The sequence below is a fragment of the Miscanthus floridulus genome, chromosome 8 (assembly GCF_019320115.1).
Source record: "Miscanthus floridulus cultivar M001 chromosome 8, ASM1932011v1, whole genome shotgun sequence".
Classification (NCBI taxonomy): Eukaryota; Viridiplantae; Streptophyta; class Magnoliopsida; order Poales; family Poaceae; genus Miscanthus; species Miscanthus floridulus.
This window is the reverse complement of record NC_089587.1, coordinates 205,310,600-205,333,734: the sequence shown is the minus strand read 5'-3', so window position 1 is coordinate 205,333,734 and position 23,135 is coordinate 205,310,600. Positions and strand designations below refer to the sequence as shown.

Below are 23,135 nucleotides of genomic sequence, written 5' to 3'. Positions count from 1 at the left end.
TTGCACAGCAATAGGGGGCTCATCCACTTCTCATGAATGTTTCCTACAACATAAGCAGAGAAATGATAAAAAATGAAAGAAGTGGATGTAAGAAAGGGGGTAAGCTTCCAATAACCATGTGGTTAAGACACTTACTCGGATGATTCTGTGTCAAAGGGATCTTATAAGGAGGATCTGCCACAACAACATGAATCTAACAAGCATCTCCAACTACCGCATTGGGGGCAGATTGAGCATCGAGAACCATAGGCGCAACCTCCACATCCATATCAGGTTCCAAAACGGGAGGGTCGATGTGTGCCTGCTGACCCATTAGCGGGAAAAACTCATGAGGGATGTGATTGACTAACACCCGACGCACAACCACGTCCAAACATTGCAGCTGGCTCTTCATAACCGACCTTACATAGTTTTGAGGATGTTGGGAGGAGAACCTAGGTGCAGTACACCATCAACTGCAATACCATTATCTCTAAGGCAATGCAGCTCCTCCCGAGCCCTTGCAGCTATCTCACTAAAAGAAAGCCTATCATTGAATAGCACAGGCACGCTTTGCATGTCAACAAACTCAATATATCCATAGCGATTGTATTCAACGGTGCCTCCATGATATATGGTCACTAGGTTGTCCATCTAGTTCAAACACATAACGAAACACATGTCATTTAGTCCAAATTAGAAGATAGATAGTACCTAACAAGTATTTTCTAACTACAAACTAAATAAATAAGATAATAATTACATACATAGATACAACGTACTAACTAAATAGCTAGATCCTATTTAGTTAACTAAATATATAACTACCTATCTAAGTAGCTATCTAACAATATCTATGTATCTATGTATCTATATTTCTATCTATCGATATATCTATCTCACTAGATCACTAACTAAATCAGCTACCTGAGTCATCACATTAACTAGTAAATAACAAATGTCAAAACTACTACACTATAATCAAAGCTAACTAAGTACGCACATTGTAAATTCACAATTTTTATCTGTCCGACGACAGAGTCGTAGCGGACGCCAGGCGTGGGTCAAGTCGATGAGCTGGGCCGGCGGTGGCACGGCCGGGCGCTGCAGGTGCCGGGGCCAGCGGGGGCGTGGCCGAGGACGGCGGTGGCGCTCGGCGGGGCGCGGCCAAGGCGGCCGCGGGCGCGGGCGGCACGTTGGGCGAGGCGAGGGCGCGGGGACCGTCACGGCCGCGGGGTCCGGCGCGACCGCGGGGCGTGGCCGTCCGACGGGGGCGCGGGGCGTGGCGCGGGGACCGACGAGGGGGTGTGAGAGGGCGCGGGGACCAGCGAGGGGGTGTGAAAGGGTGCGGGCGGCGACGGCGGTGCGCTGCTCGGGCGAGGGAGGTGCGAGAGAGAGGGAGAGGAAGAGATAAATGATTGGTGTCCATACGTAAGATAGGCTCGGCGCCAGGGTTACTAGCGTCGAGCTGCCTGTCATATCACCGTCACGTCTGCTTCGAGTCTAGAAGCTCGGCGCGAGCACGTATAAGCTCGACGCCAGCAACGATGACGCTGAGTTAAGGGTCCAGATTTTAAAATTTTATCTCCAGAGATATATATGTGATTTTTTTTTAAAAAAAGGCTTAAAAAATAAAAAATTTGGACCGGGGACATGGGTGACGGAGCACGTGCCATCCGCACCACTCACGCAGTCACGCTCGCCGGCAGGTTCGGGCTGCCTTCCTCCCCAATCCAGCGGCGACCGCACGGCTCGGCCTCGGTCCTACAAAAACCACCTCTCCTCGTCCGCTTCCCTCTTTCCTACCTTCTTCTCCTCTTCCACCTCCTCAGATCCTCGCCGCAAGAAAGAAGAGGTCAATCAAATCGAACCAAAACCTCCCGACCCCACAAGGCCAAGCCCATCGCCCATCGACATGGTGGTGTACACGCAGGAGCATGTGTACCGGCACCCGTGGGACCGGGTGACGGCGGCGGCGTGGCGCAAGTTCACGGACCCGGCCTCCCGCACGGCGCTCTCCCACGTCGCCGACGTCCACACCCTCCACCGCCGCCTCGACTCCGACACGGGCCGCCTCCACGCCGCGCGCTCCATCACCGTGCGGTCCCCGCCGCTCCCTTTCATCCTCGGCCGCCTCCTCCCGTCCGCCGCGGCGTCCCCAAACGGCGCCGCGCTCTGCCACTGCGTCGAGACCTCGCTCGTGGACGCCCAGCGCCGCGCCATGGACGTCGTCGTGCGCAACGTTAGCCTCCGGGGCCTCATCGAGGTCAAGGAGCGCGCCTCCTACAGGCCCCACCCGGACCGGCCCGACGACTGGACGCAGTTCAGGCAGGAGACCACGATCCGGTGCCGCCCGCTCGCGGCCCTCGCCGCCGTCGCTGAGAAGGTGGAGACCCGGTGCGCCGAGAGGTTCCTGCAGAATAGCGCCAAGGGGAGGGAGGTCGTCGAGCGGATCTGCCGGTACCTCGAGGCCGAGTCCGCCGGCGCCGCGCCCTCCGTGATCTGATCTGGTCTGGTCTGGTTTGCGCATCCTTACTTGATCCGAACGGATCCAAGGGTTCCTCGATCCGTGCTGTGTGCGCACGGACAAATCGAACCCCGCCTGCTAGGCGCTTGTTTTACTTTTCATTTCTTGTGTATGATGAAATGATGAGCTGAATTCGGAATAGAATAAAGCTTGTGGCCATAGACTTATTTCTTCTGTTGTCTGTGGAACCGATTTAACCCCCCTGATTTTGATCATGCGCATTGCCAAATTCTACTCTGCCAATAATTTTAAAAAGATTATATTCCGCCATGAAATCACTGGTGTTTATTGTGCTATTTCTATTGACTGAATGGTTAATGCTCATGCTTTGATTGATTAGATTTAGTAGGTGCCCTTATTCATAGAAAAGGCGAGGCCATTGATCTGTTGATTTTTGAAGCTGGTAGCTAGTTCTGTTGTTCAGGCTGTCCCCTTGGTTGATTGGTAAGAATAGTATATGACATCGTGAAGTACAATGCTTTTCCTTCTTCCTTGACAGTTGAATTGCACCATTTGAGTTCCATATCTTGTACGAAGTATCTATTTAATGGTAGATACCCCGCGTAGTTTTTTGTCATAGACTTTGGTAATTCTTATGTCTAAAGGGCGTACCCAGTGCAGAAAGCTCCCACTCTATGCGGGGTCTGGGGAAGGGTGTTAGTTGCAAGCCTTACCCTCGCCTGTGCAATGCGAGGAGACCGTGACTCTAACCTGGGACCTTCCGGTCACAGGCGGTAAGACTCTACCGCTTGCACCAGGCCCGCCCTTCCTGGTAATTTTTATGTCCGTGGAACCATTTTGGCAACCCCCCCCCCCCCGTCCAACACTTTGTGCTTGCTCTTGTAAATTTGAGATTGAGATACTGCATAAGCTATAAATGTCAGGGCTTTGATCTATTCAAGGCCACATGTCTGTAGGAAACAGAAAGTCTAGCAATGTGCCATTCTTGAACCTGGGTACGTACTGTTTAAGGGTAGATACCCCGCATAGCATTTTGTCATAGACTTTGGTAATTCTTTTATCTGTGGAACCATTTTGACAATCTCCCCCTCCCCCTCCCCCTCCAAAATTTGAGATATTGCATAAGCTATGAATATCGGTGCTTTGATCTATTCAAGGCCATGTCTGGAGAAACCAGAAAGTAAAGCAATGTGTCCTTCTTGAAGCTGCGCACAGTGGTTTTGTCTCCTTTGTGCATTTGGTTTATTGGTAAGAATGGCAGAATAATATTGTGAATAGCATTGCTTTCTAATATTACAAATCTACACTTGTAACATATCATAAGTTTCTCCATGGTTTTCTAAGTCATGTATCTATTAACTACCATAAGATTAGCCTTCTGTTGCTCCCTGGAGCCGTGGATTGCCGGGGTTATGAACTTAGATATTATAGGCTGCCTGTGCTTGTGCTATTGTGGATGAGTAGTGGGGTTCAACTACTTCAGTTAATCTACTCAGTTGGCATAAATTGAGAATTGATGTACGCCACTACGCCAGTCATAGCTTAAGTAATTATAATAATACCTCTTCCAAATCCATTATGTGATGGTCTTAATTTTGAACAAATTTCATTAGGTGTTGTTTTCAATCATGTAAAGTCTTTGATAAGTATGGATTTCACTTTGATGCTGTCTTGCAACCACATTTCTACTTCGTAGACCAAGCTACTGCATCCCCATGTATGATGCTTCTTTACCTGAAGCTTCAGCTTTCTTCTTGCTATCTTACTCCATGGATCGTGAAGATACTTTAAGGGTCCGTTTGGACGTAGATATTGGAGACTCTGGAATTGAATTGGTACCATTACCAAATCAGGCTAGGATTGGAAATGGACTAAATACCAAATCTGTTGTTTGGATGTAGATGAATTTGCTAGCTGGAATCGAGTGACACATCAAATACCATTTCGTGTTTAGATGTACACCTCCAGGAATTCACTGTCTTCTTCCCCAGTCCCCACCGCTCGCACGACGGCCTCGAGCGCAGAGGTGGAGGCGGCCTTGGCCCCGGCCCCAGCCCCGGCCTCGGCTTCGAGCGCGCAGGGGAGGCGGAGGCGGCCCCGGCCCTGGCCCCGGCTGCGACGAGCTCGGGCGCGCAGGCAGAGGCTGCCCCGACCGCGATGTGCTCGTGCTCGGACGGAGAGGAGAAGGCGGCCTTGGCCTCTTGGCGGCGGCCATGGCGGAGAAGAGCTAGGCCCCTTGGCGGTGGCCATGGCGGGGAGGAGCCCGACGGCGGCCATGGCGGGGAGGAGCTACGAGCAGCTCGAGCATAGAGGAAGGAGGAGCAGCTCGGGCAGAGAAGGGTCTTGGGGCCACCGGCTGCGGGTTGGAAGAGAAGGGGCGTCGGACCGCCGGCCACCGGGAGGAAAAGAGAAGGGGTGGTCGACGCCGGCTGCGGGGAGGAAGAGAAGGGCAGTCTGTTCGCACGATTCAGTCCAATACGGAGGGGTTGAGCTCGGTATTGAAGGTGGGCAGATTTGGTTGTAGGCGAATACCACGGAAACGGCCTTCAATTCCATCCCTCAATGCCAAAGATATCCAAACAACAGAATTGGAAAAACTCGGTTCCAATTCCAATGTCCAGGTCTGAATATCTACATCCAAACGGGGTCTAAATGTTTTTATTCACCATCTTTCAGAGCATAGTTCTTTAATCTTTACTACAAAGTAACAATGTGGTTGTGGGCAATTGCTACTTCAGAAATCTGGAATGGTTTAGGCTGCCCTTATAATCTTATTCATTTGGCAGGAAATTGTGAAACAAAACATGCTGGCTTCTTACCACTATAGTCAACTGGTTTTCACTTGTTTGTTCCCTCTGAACTTTATGGTTGCCACATCTTCCAGATTATCAAATCTGTGCGGTCTATGCTTGTTTAGAATTTCTTATTAGCCATATTTGACCCTTGATACAATTTTTCACGAGGCCATGATCTGAAATTCAGACCACTGCTTTATTATCACAGGGACTGCTGCTTCGTTTTCACAGTGATATGTATCAACTTTTATTACATTACATGATTTGCCAGTGTTATCAACATCAGTGAACTGGTTTTGTGCGATAAACAGTTGTAAAATAAAGTAATTTCTGCAGCTGTGTAATTGTCAATGCGTCAATACTGCCTTTGGCTTGGGCGGAGTGAGGCTCTCTGGTATCTGCAGATGTGAGTATGTGATTAGGCTATTGCCTGAGGCGCTCTGGTATCTCCGTATCTGCTGATGGGTATTGCCGTTTGCGGTCATAACCTTTTATTTTCTGATTCTGAAGATCGAGACCTTTTATTTTTTTCCGATTCTGAAGACCGAGACTCGAGACTTGGCTTCGATGATATTTTTTAGTCGTCGTTTCGTCTGTCGAATGTTATCAGAACCTGCCAGGATCAGAACACGCTGCGCTTTCTGTTTGGCTTCGGAGGAGTTGCAATTCGGTTAGTCAGTTTGCATAGTTCCCCGTTGCAGATGATTATAGTGCACAAAAATCTGGTCGTGTTTGTGTTACAGTTATTGTGTTGCTCTTGCTCGGTTGATGGCAACACGGCAGCTATCTGGAACTGAACTGCTTTATCAAAGCCAAACCGAAAATTTGAAAATCACGATCAACCAGCCACCGAAGCCAACGTCTTCAGAAACGAAACAACTGGGACAGCCAACTCTGGAAACAATACTAGCTCGCAAGTCGCAAGTAGTCAACATAGCTGTACGAGTCTAGGAGAGGCGATTCGGAAAAATAAATAAAAATAGAAGTCGAGGGCCTACCTAGATGGGCCTAATTCAGTACGCATGGGTTGGGCATGTATGTCCGCGGGGACGCCCGAAACATTAGGTAGCCCTAACTCGCGCCGCTATAAAAGTGCGACTCTGGCGGCCGCGGTTAGGGTTTATCTCACGCCGCAACCTCCCTCGAGCCCGAGCAAAGAAGAAAGGCGGACGCGGCGCCGGCGGCGGAGCGGATATGTCGGAGAGGAAGCGCGGCGCCGGCACCCGCAAGGATGAGGTGGTGACCCGCGAGTACACCATCAACCTCCACAAGCGCCTCCACGGATGGTAATTGCCCCCAACCTTCTCTTCCATTCCCAAGCGGTAGCAGCAGAGTACATTCGGTAGATCCGCGTGTTGGAGAGCATAGCGTTGTTCTATAGCTGCGCTGGGCTTGTATGTGATGCTGGTGCGGAGGGTTGCGGCCTGTGAGCACTGTGGGCTTGCGAATGGTTGATACACCTGATTGGATCAAGTATCCTTTACCAGCTAGAGAACAGGCGGGATCACCTGACCTAGCTGGAATAGCTTCTAGTTGATCTTGCTCTTGTATCTGATCCCACATTTATCTGGCGTTTGACTTCTTGTTTTGCTCTGTGAGTAGTAGTGGCATGTGTCGTCTTGTTTTGTGGGTGCCGTTCGATTAGGTGCTACTCGGGTATAGTCAGGTGTCTGCCTTATGTTAGTCGCTGAATTTTCTTTCGGTAGAAGTAGAATTCTTACTCTCATCGAGAGAGGATAACACTAGAAGTTGAGCAATTTTCTGGTTTATTTCTCACACAAATGTCATGTCAATCTGAGGGGTTAGGAATACATATTTATAGGTTGCTAGTCAGCCAAGCATATGCCAAGATGCTAAGATGCTGTCCTAACTAGTCAAGGATGCTAGTCAAGGATGCTGTCCTTGAAGGGCAGCAAGACCACCATGCAGCCACAAGGACCATATGTTGCAGCCCCATAAAGACCAGTCAACACAGAGACTTATCCCATCATTCTCCCCCTAAGTCTTGCGTCGTCTTATGGGAAAGTTAACCATCCCGGTCCTGGAGCAGAGCTCAAGGAACTTGATCCTCCCAAGAGGCTTGGTAAGCAGGTCCGCAAGCTGGTCCTCGGTGTTGATGTAGCTTGCCTTGATGCTCACTTCCTCCAAACGGATGAAGTGGTACCTCACCCGGATGTGCTTACTCCGTTCATGGAAAACGGGGTTCTTTGCCAGGGCCAAAGCAGACTTGCAGTCCATCCTGAGCTTTACCGCTCTAGTGTCTCTGCCGAGGAGATCACCAAGCAGTTGAGCGAGCCAGAGCGCCTGAGTCGAAGCGGTGGAGGTCGCTATGTACTCGGCCTCGCAGCTAGATAGGACCACCACCTGCTGCTTGACTGACTGCCAGCTAACGAGGCACTTGCCGAGGAGGAAGAGGATCCCGCTCGTGCTCTTGCTGGTGTCAATGTCGCCGGCGTGGTCGCTGTCGCTGTACCCGACGAAGTGTGCTGCTCGAGAGCACCTAGGGTAGTAGAGGCCGTGGTCGAGAGTCCCCGCAATGTAGCGGATGATCCTCTTCACAGCATATTGGTGCTCCGTCGTCGGTCGCTGCATGAATCGACTGACGTAGTCAACGGAGAATGCCAAGTCCGGCCGTGTGTGGGCGAGGTAGCGAAGGCTCCCCACAAGACGTCGGTACTGCGTAGCGTCCACCTCCTCCGTCGTGTTGTCGCGGCTCAGCTTCAACCTCTCCATCGGAGTGAGAGCTGGGTTGCAGTCGGTGAGCCCGGCTAGCTCAACGACGCGCTTGGTGTAGGTGGTATGTCGAAGCGTGATCCCGGAGTCATCCTGGTGCACCTCGATTCCCAGGTAGAAGTAAAGAAGCCCCAGGTCACTCATCTGGAAGGTGGCCTTCATCATTTCCTTGAATGCCGCCACCTCCGCATCCTTGGTGCCGGTGATCACCAAGTCGTCGACGTAGACGGAGCACCAGCAGGCTGTGAAGAGGATCATCCGCTACGTTGCGGGGACTCTCGACCACAGCTTCTACTACCCTAGGTGCCCTGGGGTGGCACACTTTGTCGGGTACAGCGACCACGCCGGCGACATCGACACCAGCAAGAGCACGAGCGGGATCCTCTTCCTCCTCGGCAAGTGCCTCATTAGCTGGTAGTCGGTCAAGCAGCAGGTGGTGGCCCTGTCCAGCTGCGAGGTCGAGTACATAGCGGCCTCCACCGCTTCGACTCAGGCGCTCTGGCTCGCTCGACTGCTTGGTGATCTCCTCGTCAGAGACACTAGAGCAGTGGAGCTCAGGATGGACAATAAGTCCGCTTTGACCCTGGCAAAGAACCCCGTTTTTCATGAACGGAGTATGCACATCCGAGTGAGGTACCACTTCATCCGAGGCTGTTTGGAGGAAGGGAGAATCAAGGCAAGCTACATCAACATCAAGGACCAGCTTGCGGACCTGCTTACCAAGCTTCTTGGGAGGATCAAGTTCCTTGAGCTCTGCTCCAGGATCGGGATGGTTCAACTTTCCCACAAGACGACACACAAGACTTAGGGGGAGAATGATGGAATAAGTCTTTGTGTTGGTTGATCATTGTGGAGCTGCAGCATATGGTCCTTGTGGTTGCATGGTGGTCTTGCTACCCATCAAGAACAGCATCCTTGACTGGCTAGGACAGCATCTTGGCATATGCTTGGCTGGCTAGAAGCCTATAAATATGTATCCCCAACCCCTCAGGTTGGCATGGTATTTGTGTGAGAAATAAACCAGAAAATTGCTCCAACTTCTAGTGTCATCCTCTCTCGATGAGAGTAAGAATTCTACTACCAAGAGTAAGAATTCAGCGACTAACACCTTATTTCTTTGGCTGAACACAGTTACATGCCCGGGATATGCAATCTGCTCATCGTTACACATATTGCTTCTCGTAATGCTACTATGTGTTCCATTTGGGCAGTATATTTTTCTCCCATAATACCCTTTGTAGTTTCATTGGGTCGTAGTATTTATTTGAAGTTGTATGATACAGTAATATGTTTTGCATTGTCCGGTCATAGTCAGGTATCTGTCTTATACAATGGTTGATACAGTTACATGACTAGTACACAGATGTCACTCATCGCAACTCATGTCGCCTGCACTTGCTGTCATGTGTTACATCTGAGTGCTACATCCATTTATGAGTGCTCTATATTGCTCTTGTATAATTTTGTCCACTGTAGGTTAGAAATGCCATGTGACCCAATAATATGGGTGAAATGTATTGTCCGGACATAGTCAGGTATCTGTCGAATGCAGTGCTTTGGTTGATACAGTTACATGTCCGGTAGAAAGACGTCATTCATCGTTACACATGTCCGGTAGAAAGACGTCATTCATCGTTGTCCGGTAGAAAGACGTCATTCATCGTTGTCTTTACATGCTGTCATGTGTTCCATTTGGGTGCTACATGCATATTGTAGAAGTACAATATCTTGATGTTCCATTTATTATTTTATTGAATCTCATTTGAACACTCAAATTTTTATCATATGCTTTATTGCTAAATTGATCTGTCAGTTTAATGATCACTAATCAATCTACAATTGTATACAGCACCTTCAAGAAGAAGGCACCAAATGCCATCAAGGAGATCAGGAAGTTCACTCAGAAGGCCATGGGTACTACTGATGTCAGGATCGATGTGAAGCTCAACAAGCACATCTGGAGCAGTGGTATCCGGAGTGTGCCGAGGAGAGTACGTGTCAGAATTGCCCGCAAGAGGAACGACGAGGAAGACGCTAAGGAGGAACTCTACTCTCTAGTCACAGTTGCTGAGATTCCTCCGGAGGGTCTCAAAGGTTTGGGAACTAAGGTTGTCGAGGATGAGGATTAAGTCCTCGATGGATTCAATCATCTAGCACTTAATGCATTCCATGAGAGCAAATTTAAGAATGCTGCTTCAGATTATTGTTTTCTACTGCCGATGACTTATGTAATAGAAGATTCGAGACTTTGCTCCTTTCAAGTGCTTGAAATTTTGACTACTTTGCGTATCTGGTATCTACTCCGTACATGGCATCCTGCATATTCCCTGGCTGCCTGTCAATCTGTGATTGTACAACCTATTGTGGCCATCTGTGTTTCGAATTGTTGATGCAAATAGTAGTGCCATCGGTTTGTGCAATCGGTTTTTATGTCCATTCTTCCTAAATCACCTGTTTGTTTGAAGCGTCACTATTCGTTACAAGCAAATAGTAGTGCCATAACAGGTGGCACATGCCATGCCAAGGCCAGGCATACGAATCTGATGATCCACTGCTAGACATTCCTGTTTGGTTTGTGGAGCAGCCCCCTCCGGCATCAGTACACGTCGTCCGACTGTTTCCGCTGGAATCGAGCCTGTTTGGTTGCATCGGTACATGCAGCATGCTGTCGTCCGACTGTTTCCGCTGGAATCGATTGATGCCGCGCTGGTGACGGACGGACTGGTTTGGCGGGGCAAACCAATGTTTAGGCTCGGACGTACGATCGGATGCTTCCGTATTGTGGCTCCGTGATCCAAACACTCTGTCATGTTCGTTTCGTTTGGCTGTGGCTTGTCGTAAACGATCGTAAATTTTCAACTAGAACAATATTTTTCTCTCACATAAACCAGCCAACAGTACTTCTTCATGAACCAGCCAACCGAACAGGCTCGGTAACATTTGTGTTTAGGCTCGGACATAGGGTCGGATGCTTCCGAATTGTGACTCCGTGATCCAAACATTCTATAACATTTGTGATCTGATGAACCACGGCTAGACATATCAGCCTGGCTTATCAGACATGGTACATTGTTTCTTTCTCACAACAAATCAACGAATGGTACTTTTCAGCCTGACCTTTCAACTAAACGATCAGCCCCATTAACATCTGATCTGATGATCCACGGCCAGGCATATTAACATCTGAACTGATGATGCAAACAGGAACAAAGGTGGGGAGCATTTTCATAATGGCCTCGTAAAAACATAATAGGAAGACAAGAAAAATAAACATGAACACTTATTTGTCCTTACAAAGAATTAATGCAGCTCTAAGGAAGCTTCTCAATTGTCAAAAACATCAGCCAAAAATCACGGCACATTTAGATGGGGTCTTTGGGCAGCGCATATGCCCAACACTCCTTAGCAATGAATCTGTGACAGAAGTGAAATGAACCGTAAGATCTAAAAAATAACTGAGGCAACAAAGTAACTGTAGCAGAATAGAGCAGAACTTTCCATATCTCATTCTTGATTATTGAATAATAACATATGAAGTTCGTTCAAAGAAAAAAAAACTAATGACATGAAGATGATGTTGTCAATTCCTATTAGCGCAGAACAATGCTGCATCTGAACCTTGCAACAACTCTAGGAAGCAGAACAGAAACACTCGTGTAACACAGCAATGCTATATTGACACATGAGTTTGGCAAAGGATGACAACAACTCAATTGCTGACTCCATAGCTTGAAATAAAATCTCAAGGCATCAGTCGCCATATATGACAGAATGTTGGGATGCATTCTCCCTACAGACACAACTCACAACTTCAAATATGAAAGGATGTTGGGATAATGGAATGCATGTCTAGTGGTACATGAGTTACTCCCTACAGTCACAACTGATGATATTTTGGACAGCTAGTTAGTAAGTTAGACCTGCAATTAGCTACAATTTCATGTTGGAAACGTCAACTATATCTGACTGCCGGTAGTATAATGGTAAACTAGCAAGAAGCTTAGGGGTGGCCATATTTAAATATTGGTCAAAACTGATTAACAATTATTGCATGTAAATAAAGAGAATATATAAGAAAGTACATATGATTGTACTGCACCAAACATCTCAACCAGTTCGATTTTGAACCCAAAACACAAGCTTAGTACCGAAGGTCATCTTCCAACACCAGCTAGTGTAGCTCTTCACACAGAGCTACCTGCAGCAAACCAAGCTGACTACAGATAAGAAATGTTATGCACTTACTGTTTGGAGTGTTTGTGCTTTTGGTTCAAATGCATTTGAGTCTTGTAGGCTTTTGCCAGTTTATTTGCCAACGAACAACTACAGCATTTCGTTCAGCACTTAATCAGAGGAGTAATACCAACGCATAGTAAGTACCTCTGGATTAGTCGATCAGAACTCAGAAGTAGACGGCCATCTGAACACCCTTCTCCACGAATCCGCACCTGGCGTAGTAGGCACGCAGCTCGGGGGTGCAGTCGAGTATGACCTTGTAGCAGCCGGCGTCCCTGGCGATCTCCACGAGGCGGCGCACGACGCGGAGCCCGAGACCCCTGCCGCGCGCGGCAGCATCGACCACCACGTCCTCCACGTGCCCCACCTTGCCGCCACCTCGAAGGAACTTACGCTCCACGAAGAGGCACCCTGTCGCGAGGATCCGCAGGTCCGAGGCGGAGGGGTCCTCGGCCACCAGGATGACGTGGTCGTCGCCCTGCGCCGCGACCTCGGCGAAGCGCGTGGCGAACTCGGAAGCGGTGAGGTCCGGGCAGGCGGAGAGCTGGGAGAGAAGGGCAACGAAGCCCCTCTCGTGGTCGGAAAGCTCTAGGCGACGGATATGGATGGGATCGTTCGTTTCGCCGGCGGCGGCGGGTTCCGGCGAGGTGGATGCCATTTGGGTCCGCAAGCTTTGGGTGGGCCGTGGTTCAGGTTTGGGATTTTTTTTTTTAACTGGTTTGGGAATCTTCTGTTTGTGTGCACCGCAATCAGGACGTTTTTGATAACTGGATTGCGCTTCACTCTCACAACTACAATATCAAACTCTTCATTCTATCTGCTATTTTGTGGGGGATTTGGAATATAAGGAACAAAATGTGTATTCAACAGATCTCTTTGGGGTCATCAAAAGAGATTTTTTACAAGAAATGGAGATTATTTTTTAAGGCGGGGCGACGTCAAGTTTCTGGAGGATTTGCTGGGAAGAATGAAATCCTGGCTACTGAACCTTTGGCAACGAACTGAAACGCTCGAAGTTGAGGGTCTGATCTGAATGAAGACGGTTTCAGATTTTCTATGCTCATACAAATAGTTGCTGTAGATGTTTGCAGAGGGGTTGGAGTTTTTTCAGGGGTGGCGGTTAGTTTGCCGATGTAAGGAAATATGACTTCATATGGTTTCTGATGTGTCAGAGATATCAACCTTCGGTTTTGTATGAGCTTTAAACAAACGATCTTTCATGTCGTTATATCATGTAATCTGCTGGGGCCTTCCGTTCCCTTTTCGTTTGAAAAGGATGGAAGAAGCAGTGGACTTCATCACGCGAAGATTTCCTGATTCTGTTTTTCTTTCGTTCTTTTGGCTCAAGTCTGGCTGTTCGGCTGGCCTTATACATCTAATAGGACCGTGGATTATAAGTTATAATAGTGTTTTTTTCTTACATCAAATCTATCAACAGTAAATAATCCACGGTCGTTTACGACGAAACAAACGGGCGAGCCTGTGCGGTTGGTTTCAGCAATAGCCCGAATGGCTAGCTTTAAATTCAGTCGTACCACAAAATGGTACAACATCGTTGTACTAAGGATTTTTTGTCTTGATGGAGTAAGGGAACGACTCAGCAACTGTCATGATGCAAAGGAGGCAGTGAAACTGATTCTGCTGCTCAAAGGGGATGGGGATGCACAACTATAAACGTTGTTCCTCATCAACAATTGGTGGCATAAAAGAAACTCTATCAGGGAAGGAGGACAGCGAAGACCACCACAAGTTTGAGCTAGAGACAATCAATGGAGATCGAAGAACTAGACCTTTCTATTCCGAGAGAAATTTCAGTATTTGAGACTGAGTTCGCTTGCCTCACTGAATATAGGACTCAATTCGCGTGCCTTTCAGAATATAGGACTCAGCCTGCGAATTGATTCATTTCATGGGATTATCTCTATTTTCTATCATTTCTCAATTTCCCTTCTCATTTCTTATTCCCCAGCCACAAAAACTTCCAGCTTTGCCCCTGCCCCTTATCTCTTTATCTGTTATAGATCTGGGGACTGAATCCATAAACGTGGACTGTTCTTCTCCTTCCCCTGCCCGTCTCTTCCCCAACACCGCCGCTAGGGTTTAGAGGAAGTTGATGTGGTCACCCAGGACAATCTGAGCGGACACTATGGATCTCTTTGAGATCCCTCCCGGGTAAATTAGTCCCCAATCTTTCTCTAATCCCTCTCCTCTTCATTTCGATTTTGGGGAAAAACCATGTATAGATTTGATTTTGGGAGAAAGCATATGTATGAACGATTAGGTTGAAATCTAACTGATACGTGTACTTTTTTTTGTACACGGTAGGATCGATCCGGATGCCGCCTTTAGGTTGTATGTTCAGATCTCATAGTTCTCAGCAAAGTTGGATGATGGCAGTTCAGTTGAGGTGCAACACAAGTGTTTTGAATGGGTTGTAGACTATCATTGCTATACCATGGAAAAAGACGAGCAGCAGTGCCCTCGGCATGGAACCCTCAAGCTGAACGTCGATGGGGCGTTCAAAGAGTTTGATGCAAGTGGAGGATGGGGTACGTGAGGCAAAGTTGTTTTTGCCCTCAAGGGCATATGCCCCCATATGCATGCGTCGTTGATGCACATGGGGATGTGTGTCTTTCCTGCTGCACATGTATCCCTATGTACATTCGATAGTGTCAGTGCTTTGGTCCGGTGGGTCCTCAACCGACTAGTGAAAGTGTAATGCGTGCCCCTAATCCCGGATGGTGATGCAAAAAGACACAAGGTTTATACTGGTTCAGGCAATAGGTGCCCTACGTCCAGTCTGAGAGAGCGATCTTGTATTCCTTGCACCGAGGTGCTTGTAGTAGGGGCTAGTACCAGGCAATTGGTACTCTACGTCCAGTCTGAGAGAGCGAGAGAGGGAGCTAGTCCTAGGTCTCTGCGTAGAGTGGCGTGGGTGGCTTGAGATGTTGATCTCTTGTAGTGAGGGAGCGTGTGTGTTACAGAGCGTTGTGCATTGCTTGCACGTGTGTGTCTCATCTCCACCCTAGAAGCGACCCTGGTCACTCCCTTTTATAGTCGAAGGGAGGCACAGTGGCGGTACATGTATTTGCTATGTGGCGTTTTGTGAGCAAAGGCGGTATGTCCAAGCCCTACAGCTCGTCACTGTGGCGGCATGGTCGGTGGAGCGGTCTTGTCCTCGGTGCACTAGAGCGACACGCCGGTCACGCCTGATCCTGTGCGACGCGGGAGCTCCTGTGGTGGCATGCGCGCCTTCTTCTATTGGAGGCGTGCTGGTCACTGTATGTTTGACCAGCGCGGAGAGCCGAGGAAGGGTAGATGCGACGACGCGGGTGCGCTGATTCCGAGGCTACAGGAGCTTGGCCTTGTGCACGACATGGGAGCTCCTGTAGCTTGACACAGGGCATGGCGCGTACTGCGGATGACGTGCCGGTCCTAGAGTGCTAACAACGTAGAGAGCCGAGGCCCAGTCGGTGCAGAGGCTGAACCATTGTGGGGGGCTCGGCGGGCGCGAGTCCCAAGGCTACAGGAGCTCGAAAGCGGATAGCCGAGGCTCGGAGGGAGCAGTTGGTCTTTTACATCGATTCCGAGGCTACAGGGACCTAGACTTGACTTTCCACGCCGCGCTGTCCTTAGAGCGGGGGTTAGGCAGCACAGTGCAGCACGGGTGTCAGCCGTGGGCACAGTGACGAGCACAGCGGCAGGTAACCCCTGCCCCGTCCTGTTCTAGATGGCATGGCGTCGATGTGACTCCCGTCTCATCGGCCACTCCGCTGTATCGTGCTGTCGTTCGACTGACGTCATGGGAGTGGTTGGATGCTTTAGTTGGATGTGATGTCCCATTAGAGAAGTCGGTCAAGGCGGCGGTAACGGGGTTGATGCCGAGCCGGCCTCGAGCGAGTTGGTAACTGGGTGCTTGTCCGAGGCCTCGTGGCATGGGGCCTCAGGCGAGTCGGAGAATCGGTACCTCATCCGAGACCTTGTGGTGTGGGGCCTCGGGCGAGCCGAAGAACCGGTATCTCGTCCGAGGCCTTGTGGCGTGAGGCCTCGGGCGAGTCAGAAAACCGATACCTCGTCCAGGGCCTCGTGGTTTCGTTCTGGGCCAAGCCCACTTTGGGTGAGCCCGGATATTATTCGAGGTGGGCCAGGCGGTCTAGCCGGGCCTCGAATAAGGTGGGGGTTTGCCGGTGGTTGTCTCTTGGCTTCGATATTTACAAGGTCTAAGCGATTTTTTGGTTCTTGCTTAGGGGACCCCTTTTTATGGTACCCGACAGTAGCCCCCGAGCCTCGGGGAGAGTGCGAGTGCTCTTCCTGAGGTTTTGACGAGACTTGGCTCGCGGTAGCTCCTGGCGGGATGGTGTTTCATACTCGAGGCTTCGGTGGGTGCGCGCGAGCGCACCCACCGGATGTAGCCCCCGAGGCCCTGGAGGAGTGGATTTATTCTTCCAGGGATGGTGTTTCGTACTCGAGGCTTCGGTGGGTGCGTGCGAGCGCACCCACCGGGTGTAGCCCCTGAGACCTTGGAGGAGTGGATTTATTCCTCCAGGGGCTTTTTTCATGTTGAGTGAGGGGTTTTATCGCGTTTGCTGAGCCCCCAAGTGCGAGTTCGGTCGCTGGGCCTTGGCTTGGTTGGAGGAAGAGCCCTTGAGCCTCTGCTCAGAGCAAGAGGGCGATCAAGAGTTTTTCTGTCTTTTTTGTGCAGCCCTCGCGCATCCTTTTTCGTTTAGAAGGAGGGGTGGAGTATGTCAGGCTACCCTTGATGGGCGAGCAGTGACACCTCCGGTGAGCTGTTATCTGGTAAGTCCGAGTGGAGACCCGTGCCCCATTCGATAGGGGTCGGCTAGCGGTCTAGAGACGCACTCCAAAAGTACCAGTGGGCTTCTCTAGTGGGTCCTAGGGCCACTCGATTGGCCCTGGGGGCTCGGTGCCTCCCTACGATGGGATCCCATTCAGAGACCTCCCTGCTGGTCTCAGACATGACTTAGGGCATCCCAAGCAATTGCTTGCTTGGGCCTTGGCCATGTACGGGCTTGCCCATAGTCATCACTGACTCTGTTTGTCCTAGGGCAGCTGTCGAGACCCTCGAGGGCCCAGCCTTCGAACCCCTAGACCATAACAGGCTCGGTGCCCAGTTCCTTAGTCTGAAAGGAATTGGGTGGGGGATATTCCCTTCCCATCGGCTGACGACGGCGGGTGCGCCTTTTGAGGCGGTTCCTCAAGGAGACGGAACGGCGCTTGCCGTCGCTGTGGTCGGATGCGACGCGATGTCTATGGATGGGGTGTTATTGTGTGCGCGCGGTTAGTAAGAAAAAGGTGGACGCGTGAGTGGTTTGGTCGGATCCAGATTAACCGCGCTAGATCTAAGGGAAACTTTCCCGGTTTCGTCGCCCACTCATTTTGCCCTCTTTCCTCCCTCATAAATATGTGATGAGCCATGCCCCACCCCTCCTTACCTTTTTCGCCTGCGTTCGCCCTTTCTTCCCTCGAGCGGTTGCTAAGAACAGAGGAAGAGAGCGTCGGGGAGAAGGGGAGGAAAGGAGAGAGAGAGAGCGAGCGAGAGCACGCCTTACCGACATAGCCACATTCTCCACCGCACCCATGGCTGGCGGCGCTGTTGTCCTCCAAGCGGATCCTTGGGGTCCGTCCGATGTGTCCGCGGCGATGCTGCAGTTGCTCATCGATGACGGTCTCCTTCGCCCGTTCACCGACCCCAACAGACCAGAGTGGATTGCTCCGGGGGATGAGCCAGAGCTGAGGCCACACGATGGCTACATTGTGAGCTTCATGGCCTTCCATGAGCATGGCCTCGGCTTGCTAGCAAACTAGTTCATGCGGGTGCTCCCGCATTACTACGGCGTGGAGCTCCACAACTTTAACCCCAACTCCATTGCGTAGGCGGCCATCTTTGTTGCCGTCTGCGAGGGGTACCTGGGCATTGCCCCCCACTAGGAGTTGTGGCTCCACTTCTTTCGAGCGAGGCTCACCACCAAGCCGGCGGGCATGACGGGCACGCGGAAGGCGTTGAGGGCTGGTGGCTGCACTCTCCAAGTGCGCCAAAACCGGCAGCCCTTCTATATCCCAGCCCAGCTCGCATCGTCCATCCGTCGCTGGTACAACAGCTAGTTCTACCTCTGCAATGATGATGGTGGGCTTCCCCCCTATATCGGGCGGGTCGTGGAGAGCTAGCCGGAGAGGTGGAGGTACAGCATCCTATTGGCTGATCAGTCCAAGCTGTAGCTGCTCCTAAGGGCGCTGGAGAGTCTATGCAGCCACGGCCTTACGGCGGTCGTGATTGTGGCGGCCTTCCACCGCTAGAGGGTGCTACCGCTAATGGCTCGGTGACAATGCCTGTTCGAGATGACACTAGGTGAGCCGATCGACGGCATCCGATTGTCCATCGTCGCCCTTTTTGACGAGGAGATTCTGCGTTGGGTCAGAGAGATGGTGGAGGGGCAGTAGAGGAGCAGTGATCTAACCCCATTCCCGATGCGCCTGTCATGGGGGTACATTTCTCTGGTGAGTCATGCATCACTGCGGCCCACGAGGCCTCCTTGCTCCTTACATTTTTAATCTATTCCCTTATTTGTGTTTGTCGTTCCTATAGGGGATGAGGGATGTGCGAACTTCACCGCCGCCCATTCCCGAGGACGTAGAGCGGCGAGTGGAGAACAGGGCACACACCGAGGCGTACAAGGAGCGGAAGGACGTTGAGGAGGCAAGGCGCAAGAGGAAGAGCCTCGAGTGCGACAAGTTGGAGAAACATCGCCGACAATAGGGGCGCGACGGTCTCCTGGAGGAGCCGTCTTCGTCATCGTCATCGATGGATTTTTTTGAGCGATGACGACGAGAGTGAGGTAGGGTGAGGTCCCCTAGACCACCTCCCTAACATTAGGGAGACGGTGCCAAGGGCATCGGTGAGCAGCCTAGCATCTCTAGGAAGAGGAGGAGAGGGCGCCTCAGGGCTGGTGATCGCTCGCCCCAGGGCCAAGGCCGACACGCCCGAGACACGGGCGTCGAGGAAGTGCACCGTCAGCCCAATGGGCTCGATGATGGAGGTGGAGCGGGTGATGGTGGGGGTGACTCAATCGCATCCGTAGAGGGCTGAGGGGGCGTTGGAGTCTGGTGAGGGCCAGCTGGTACCGGAGGACACAGGGGCCGTGCCACTACCGCCGCCACCGCCATTGCCGAGGACGAGGGACGCGGTGCGGAAGCTATTGCTTCCCCATTCGAGGTAAGTGTTTTGTCAGTGGAGTTTGCAGCATCTTCCACTCGTTCTTTGGTCGTATGCTGACCTCGTGAGTGTTTTGTCTTCGACCGGAAGCATCAGGCGGAAGCGCCCACCCTGGCGGCACTTAAGGTGCTCAAGGTGAGCACCAGCTCCACCGCCTAATGGGTGGTGGACGCGCATGCCGCCATGCAGCGTGGCACGGTGTCGGTCAGGGCCAACCCGAAGGAGCCGGTCGCCCAAAGAGAGGCTACTGAGGCGGCCACGAAGCAGGCGGGGGAGGAGGCGCCTATGCCCCATGAGGCTGGGGCCACCGAGGGCGAGGCCGAGGCCCCTAGGACCTCCAAGGCCGAGATGGTGGAGGCCAGGGCTTCTAGGGCTTCCAAAGCCGAGGTGGTAGACGCCGGGGCTCCTAGGACCACTAAGGCCAAGGTGGCAGAGGCTAGAGCACCTGGGACCACCGAGGCCGTGGTGGCGGAGGCCGGCTTGGGCGCGGTAGAGCCAGCGGCCTAGGATGCAGAGATAGAGGCAGGGCAAGCTTCGGTACCGCCCCGGTCCAAGACCCATCGCCATCGCAGGAGAGCACCCAGGAGGTGGAGGTTCATTCAATCTCCTCCGACGATACTTTCCAGGGGAAGGAGGTAGCGGATGCCGAGGCAGCTAGCACCATGGAGCAGCCAGCTCTGACTTCTGGTGAGGGGAGCTCGGCCCTTGTTTGGGTATGACCTGAGCCCCGTGAGTGGGATAGCCTGCATGTCTTGTGGCAGAGCCAGGATGATCCTAAGGGGGAGCCTCTGTTCACCCTCAAGGATGTGGACGAGGCGGGCACTAGGGCTCTGTCGAGCAATTCCGCCAGCTAGTAGAGCAGTCGCTATGAACAGCGTTGTCTGTCATGGCTGACAACCTACCCAACGTTGCTAGGTACGCGCTTTCTTTTCTTGTGTTGTGTCGTCTTTTTCCCGAGTTTTCTTGCTGTGCTTGATGTTTGTTCTGCCTATCCAGGAGCTCGAGGCCCAGTCCCTCGAGAAGTCGATGTTCCTCTGGTCGGAGAGGGACGTCTGGGACCAACTTTGGTAGCAGAAGGACCTGCTCGCCAATGCTAATGAGCTTCTATCGGCGCGGAGCATGGAGGTGGAGGACCTCCACCTTCGCTGTGCTGACATGAAGGCCAAGGCGGCCACAGCTTGGGAGCAGGCTGCCCCTTTGGCAGCGCAGATCCAAGAGCTGGAGGAGGAGCTGACCCGGGTGGCCGGTGAGCGGGACACCTTCAGGTCCCGGGCCGAACAAGAGGCAGCCTCTGCCAAGGCCATCGCCGAGCAGCTAGAGGCGGAGCAGGGCATGCACCTACTGATGAAAGGTGCCCTGACGGAGGCTGTCAAGGTGGCCGAGGCCTCTCGGGTCGAGGCCTTAGCCTAGAAGGAAAAGGCCGAGGGTGAGTCCTGTTGAGCTGCACTCCTTATTTTATTTGTTTTTCTTGCGTTCAACCCCTAACTCCTCGACGTGACGTAGAGCTAGAGAGGGAGGCTTCTAGGGCGGCCGAGGCCTCTCAGGTCGAGGTCCAAAACTTGAGGGAGAAAGCTGAGGGTGAGTCTCATAGGCTTGCACCCCTGTTTGGCTTATTTTCTTTCATGCTTAACCCCATCCCGCTTGTCTTAACGCAGGGTTGAAGAAGGAGGCCTCCTAGGTAGCTAAGGCCTCCATCGCAGTGCAGGCGGTGCTCGAGGCCGAGATCTAGGAGCACAACGCACTATAGAGCACCGCCCGTACCACCTGCGAGGCCTAGGAGGTCAGGGGGTCGAGTTAGGCAACTCCCTTGGGAGCCACTTGATCGCGTTGAGCGACCGAGTCCATGAGCGGCTCTGGGGGGCGCTGCATATAGGCGTCAAGTGTGCCCTGGCCGTCGTCTCCTCGCACTACACCGACATCAACCTCGAGGCCATTAGCGACGGTTACGTCATGGCTAAGGATGACAAGAAGGCCGAGGAGGAGGTCATGAAGCTAGTGGAGGCGGCTGAGGCCCCTGGCACGACACTGGCTAGGTTGTTCAAAGAGGAGGTGGTTCCTCCTACGCCGACCGCCGACGCTGGCGACCCTGAGTTTTGACCTAGGTCAAAGGGGCCATGCAAATAGATTAGGACTTACATCATTGTACCATGACGCTTGTGGCCGTCAAGGCCTTTTAAAGTACTTGTGTGTATATGCTTTTTAATCGTTTTTATTGTATTTCCGAGCCTCTGCCCTCTGTCTCGTCTTTGAACATATCTCTTGTAAAAAACTTCCTCAGAGCCTAAGCTGCCCTTCGAGCAAAAGGTGGTGAGGGAGTTGCCATAGCCTAGAGGCATAGGCCATCTCGTGGCTCAGCCAGCCTTTTGGCCCTGAGACAGACTTTTGGTCCTTAGGTTTTTTATAATCAATTTGTCAGAGTACGTGAGAGAGTTTGGCGTAGAATTTTTTTTTGAAAAACCACTAAAAACGGTGTCTGGGACTTAGGGGGGCCTTCTAGCCCCCGAGGGAGGCTCGGTTCTATAGAGGCAGAGCCGAGTCTTGTTCGAGCCCCGTGGTGGGCACCTCTGCAGAGGTAGAGCCAAGTCTCCCTTATAGCGTTATCGTAACGCCGATCCCCCATCGATAGGCTTGAGGGGTTTCTTGAAAAATTAGAACAACTAAAGAATGCTTCATATTGTATTTCGAGAAACAATGTATACAATGCTTGGGAATTTAAGGGTAGAAGCGACATAGCTATTCTATGTTCTAAGCGTTGGTGAGGATTTCACCCTTCTCGTTGGTTAGCTTGTAGGTCTCAGGCTTTAGCACTTGGGCGACAATGTATGGCCCTTCCCATGGCGGGGTCAACTTGTGGTGGCCCTTATTGCTCTGCCTCGGTCTCAGCACCAGGTCGCCCACCTTTAGGTCTCGGCTTCGAATGCACCGGGCTTGATAGCATCATAGGGCTTGTTGGTACTTGGCCGAGTGTAGCAGCGCAATGTCTCGAGCTTCCTCCAGTTGGTTGAGGGCGTCCTCGCGGGCAGTGCGGTTGCTTTGCTCGTTGTAGGCCTGTAGCCTTGGGGAACCGTACTCCAAGTCAGTGGGGAGGATGGCCTTGGCTCCATAGACTAGGAAGAATGGTGTGAACCCCGTGGCTCGACTCGAAGTGTTCCTTAGGCTCCAGATGATCGATGGGAGTTCAGCAAGCCATTTCTTGCCAAATTTCTTCAACCGATTGTATATTCTTGGCTTGAGACCCTGTAGGATCATGCCGTTGGCATGTTCTACTTGGCCATTTGTCCTAGGGTGTCCTAAGGCCGACCAGGCCACATGGATGTGGTGGTCGTCGCAGAACGTTAGGAACTTGTGGTTGGTGAATTATGTCCCGTTGTTAGTGATGATGGTGTTTGAAACCCCGAACCTATGGATGATATTAGTGAAGAACAGCACCGCTTACTCGGATTTGATTCGAGTGATCAGACGAGCCTCGATCCACTTGGAGAACTTGTCAATAGCTACCAGCAAATGGGTATAGCCCCTGGGGGCCTTCTATAGAGGCCCAACCATGTCCAGCCCCCACACGGCGAATGGCCATGTAATGGGGATGGTTTGGAGGGCTTGGGCCGGGAGGTGCATCTGCCGTGCATATTACTAGCATCCCTTGCAAGAGCGTACCGGCTTGGTGGCGTCAGCG

The 23,135-nt window shown here is 51.6% G+C and overlaps 3 protein-coding genes across 3 annotated transcripts; 2 read left to right on the top strand and 1 right to left on the bottom strand.

The window, feature by feature from the left end:
• Window positions 1–1,775: 1,775 nt before the first annotated feature.
• LOC136477993 (uncharacterized) lies at window positions 1,776–2,677 on the top strand. The gene has a single exon (XM_066476309.1). It carries the CDS (start codon window positions 1,895–1,897, stop codon window positions 2,483–2,485), a length of 591 nt encoding a protein of 196 aa, XP_066332406.1. The 5' UTR covers window positions 1,776–1,894; the 3' UTR covers window positions 2,486–2,677.
• Window positions 2,678–5,630: 2,953 nt separating this feature from the next.
• LOC136477994 (large ribosomal subunit protein eL31-like) lies at window positions 5,631–10,275 on the top strand. Its single transcript, XM_066476310.1, has 2 exons — window positions 5,631–6,548; window positions 9,845–10,275. Exons 1-2 carry the CDS (start codon window positions 6,457–6,459, stop codon window positions 10,122–10,124), a joined length of 372 nt encoding a protein of 123 aa, XP_066332407.1. The 5' UTR covers window positions 5,631–6,456; the 3' UTR covers window positions 10,125–10,275.
• A 703-nt stretch (window positions 10,276–10,978) lies between these two features.
• LOC136474677 (probable glucosamine 6-phosphate N-acetyltransferase 2) lies at window positions 10,979–13,367 on the bottom strand. Its single transcript, XM_066472241.1, has 2 exons — window positions 12,376–13,367; window positions 10,979–11,409 (listed from the first exon to the last, which is right to left on the bottom strand). Exon 1 carries the CDS (start codon window positions 12,887–12,889, stop codon window positions 12,398–12,400), a length of 492 nt encoding a protein of 163 aa, XP_066328338.1. The 5' UTR covers window positions 12,890–13,367; the 3' UTR covers window positions 10,979–11,409; window positions 12,376–12,397.
• Window positions 13,368–23,135: the final 9,768 nt, after the last annotated feature.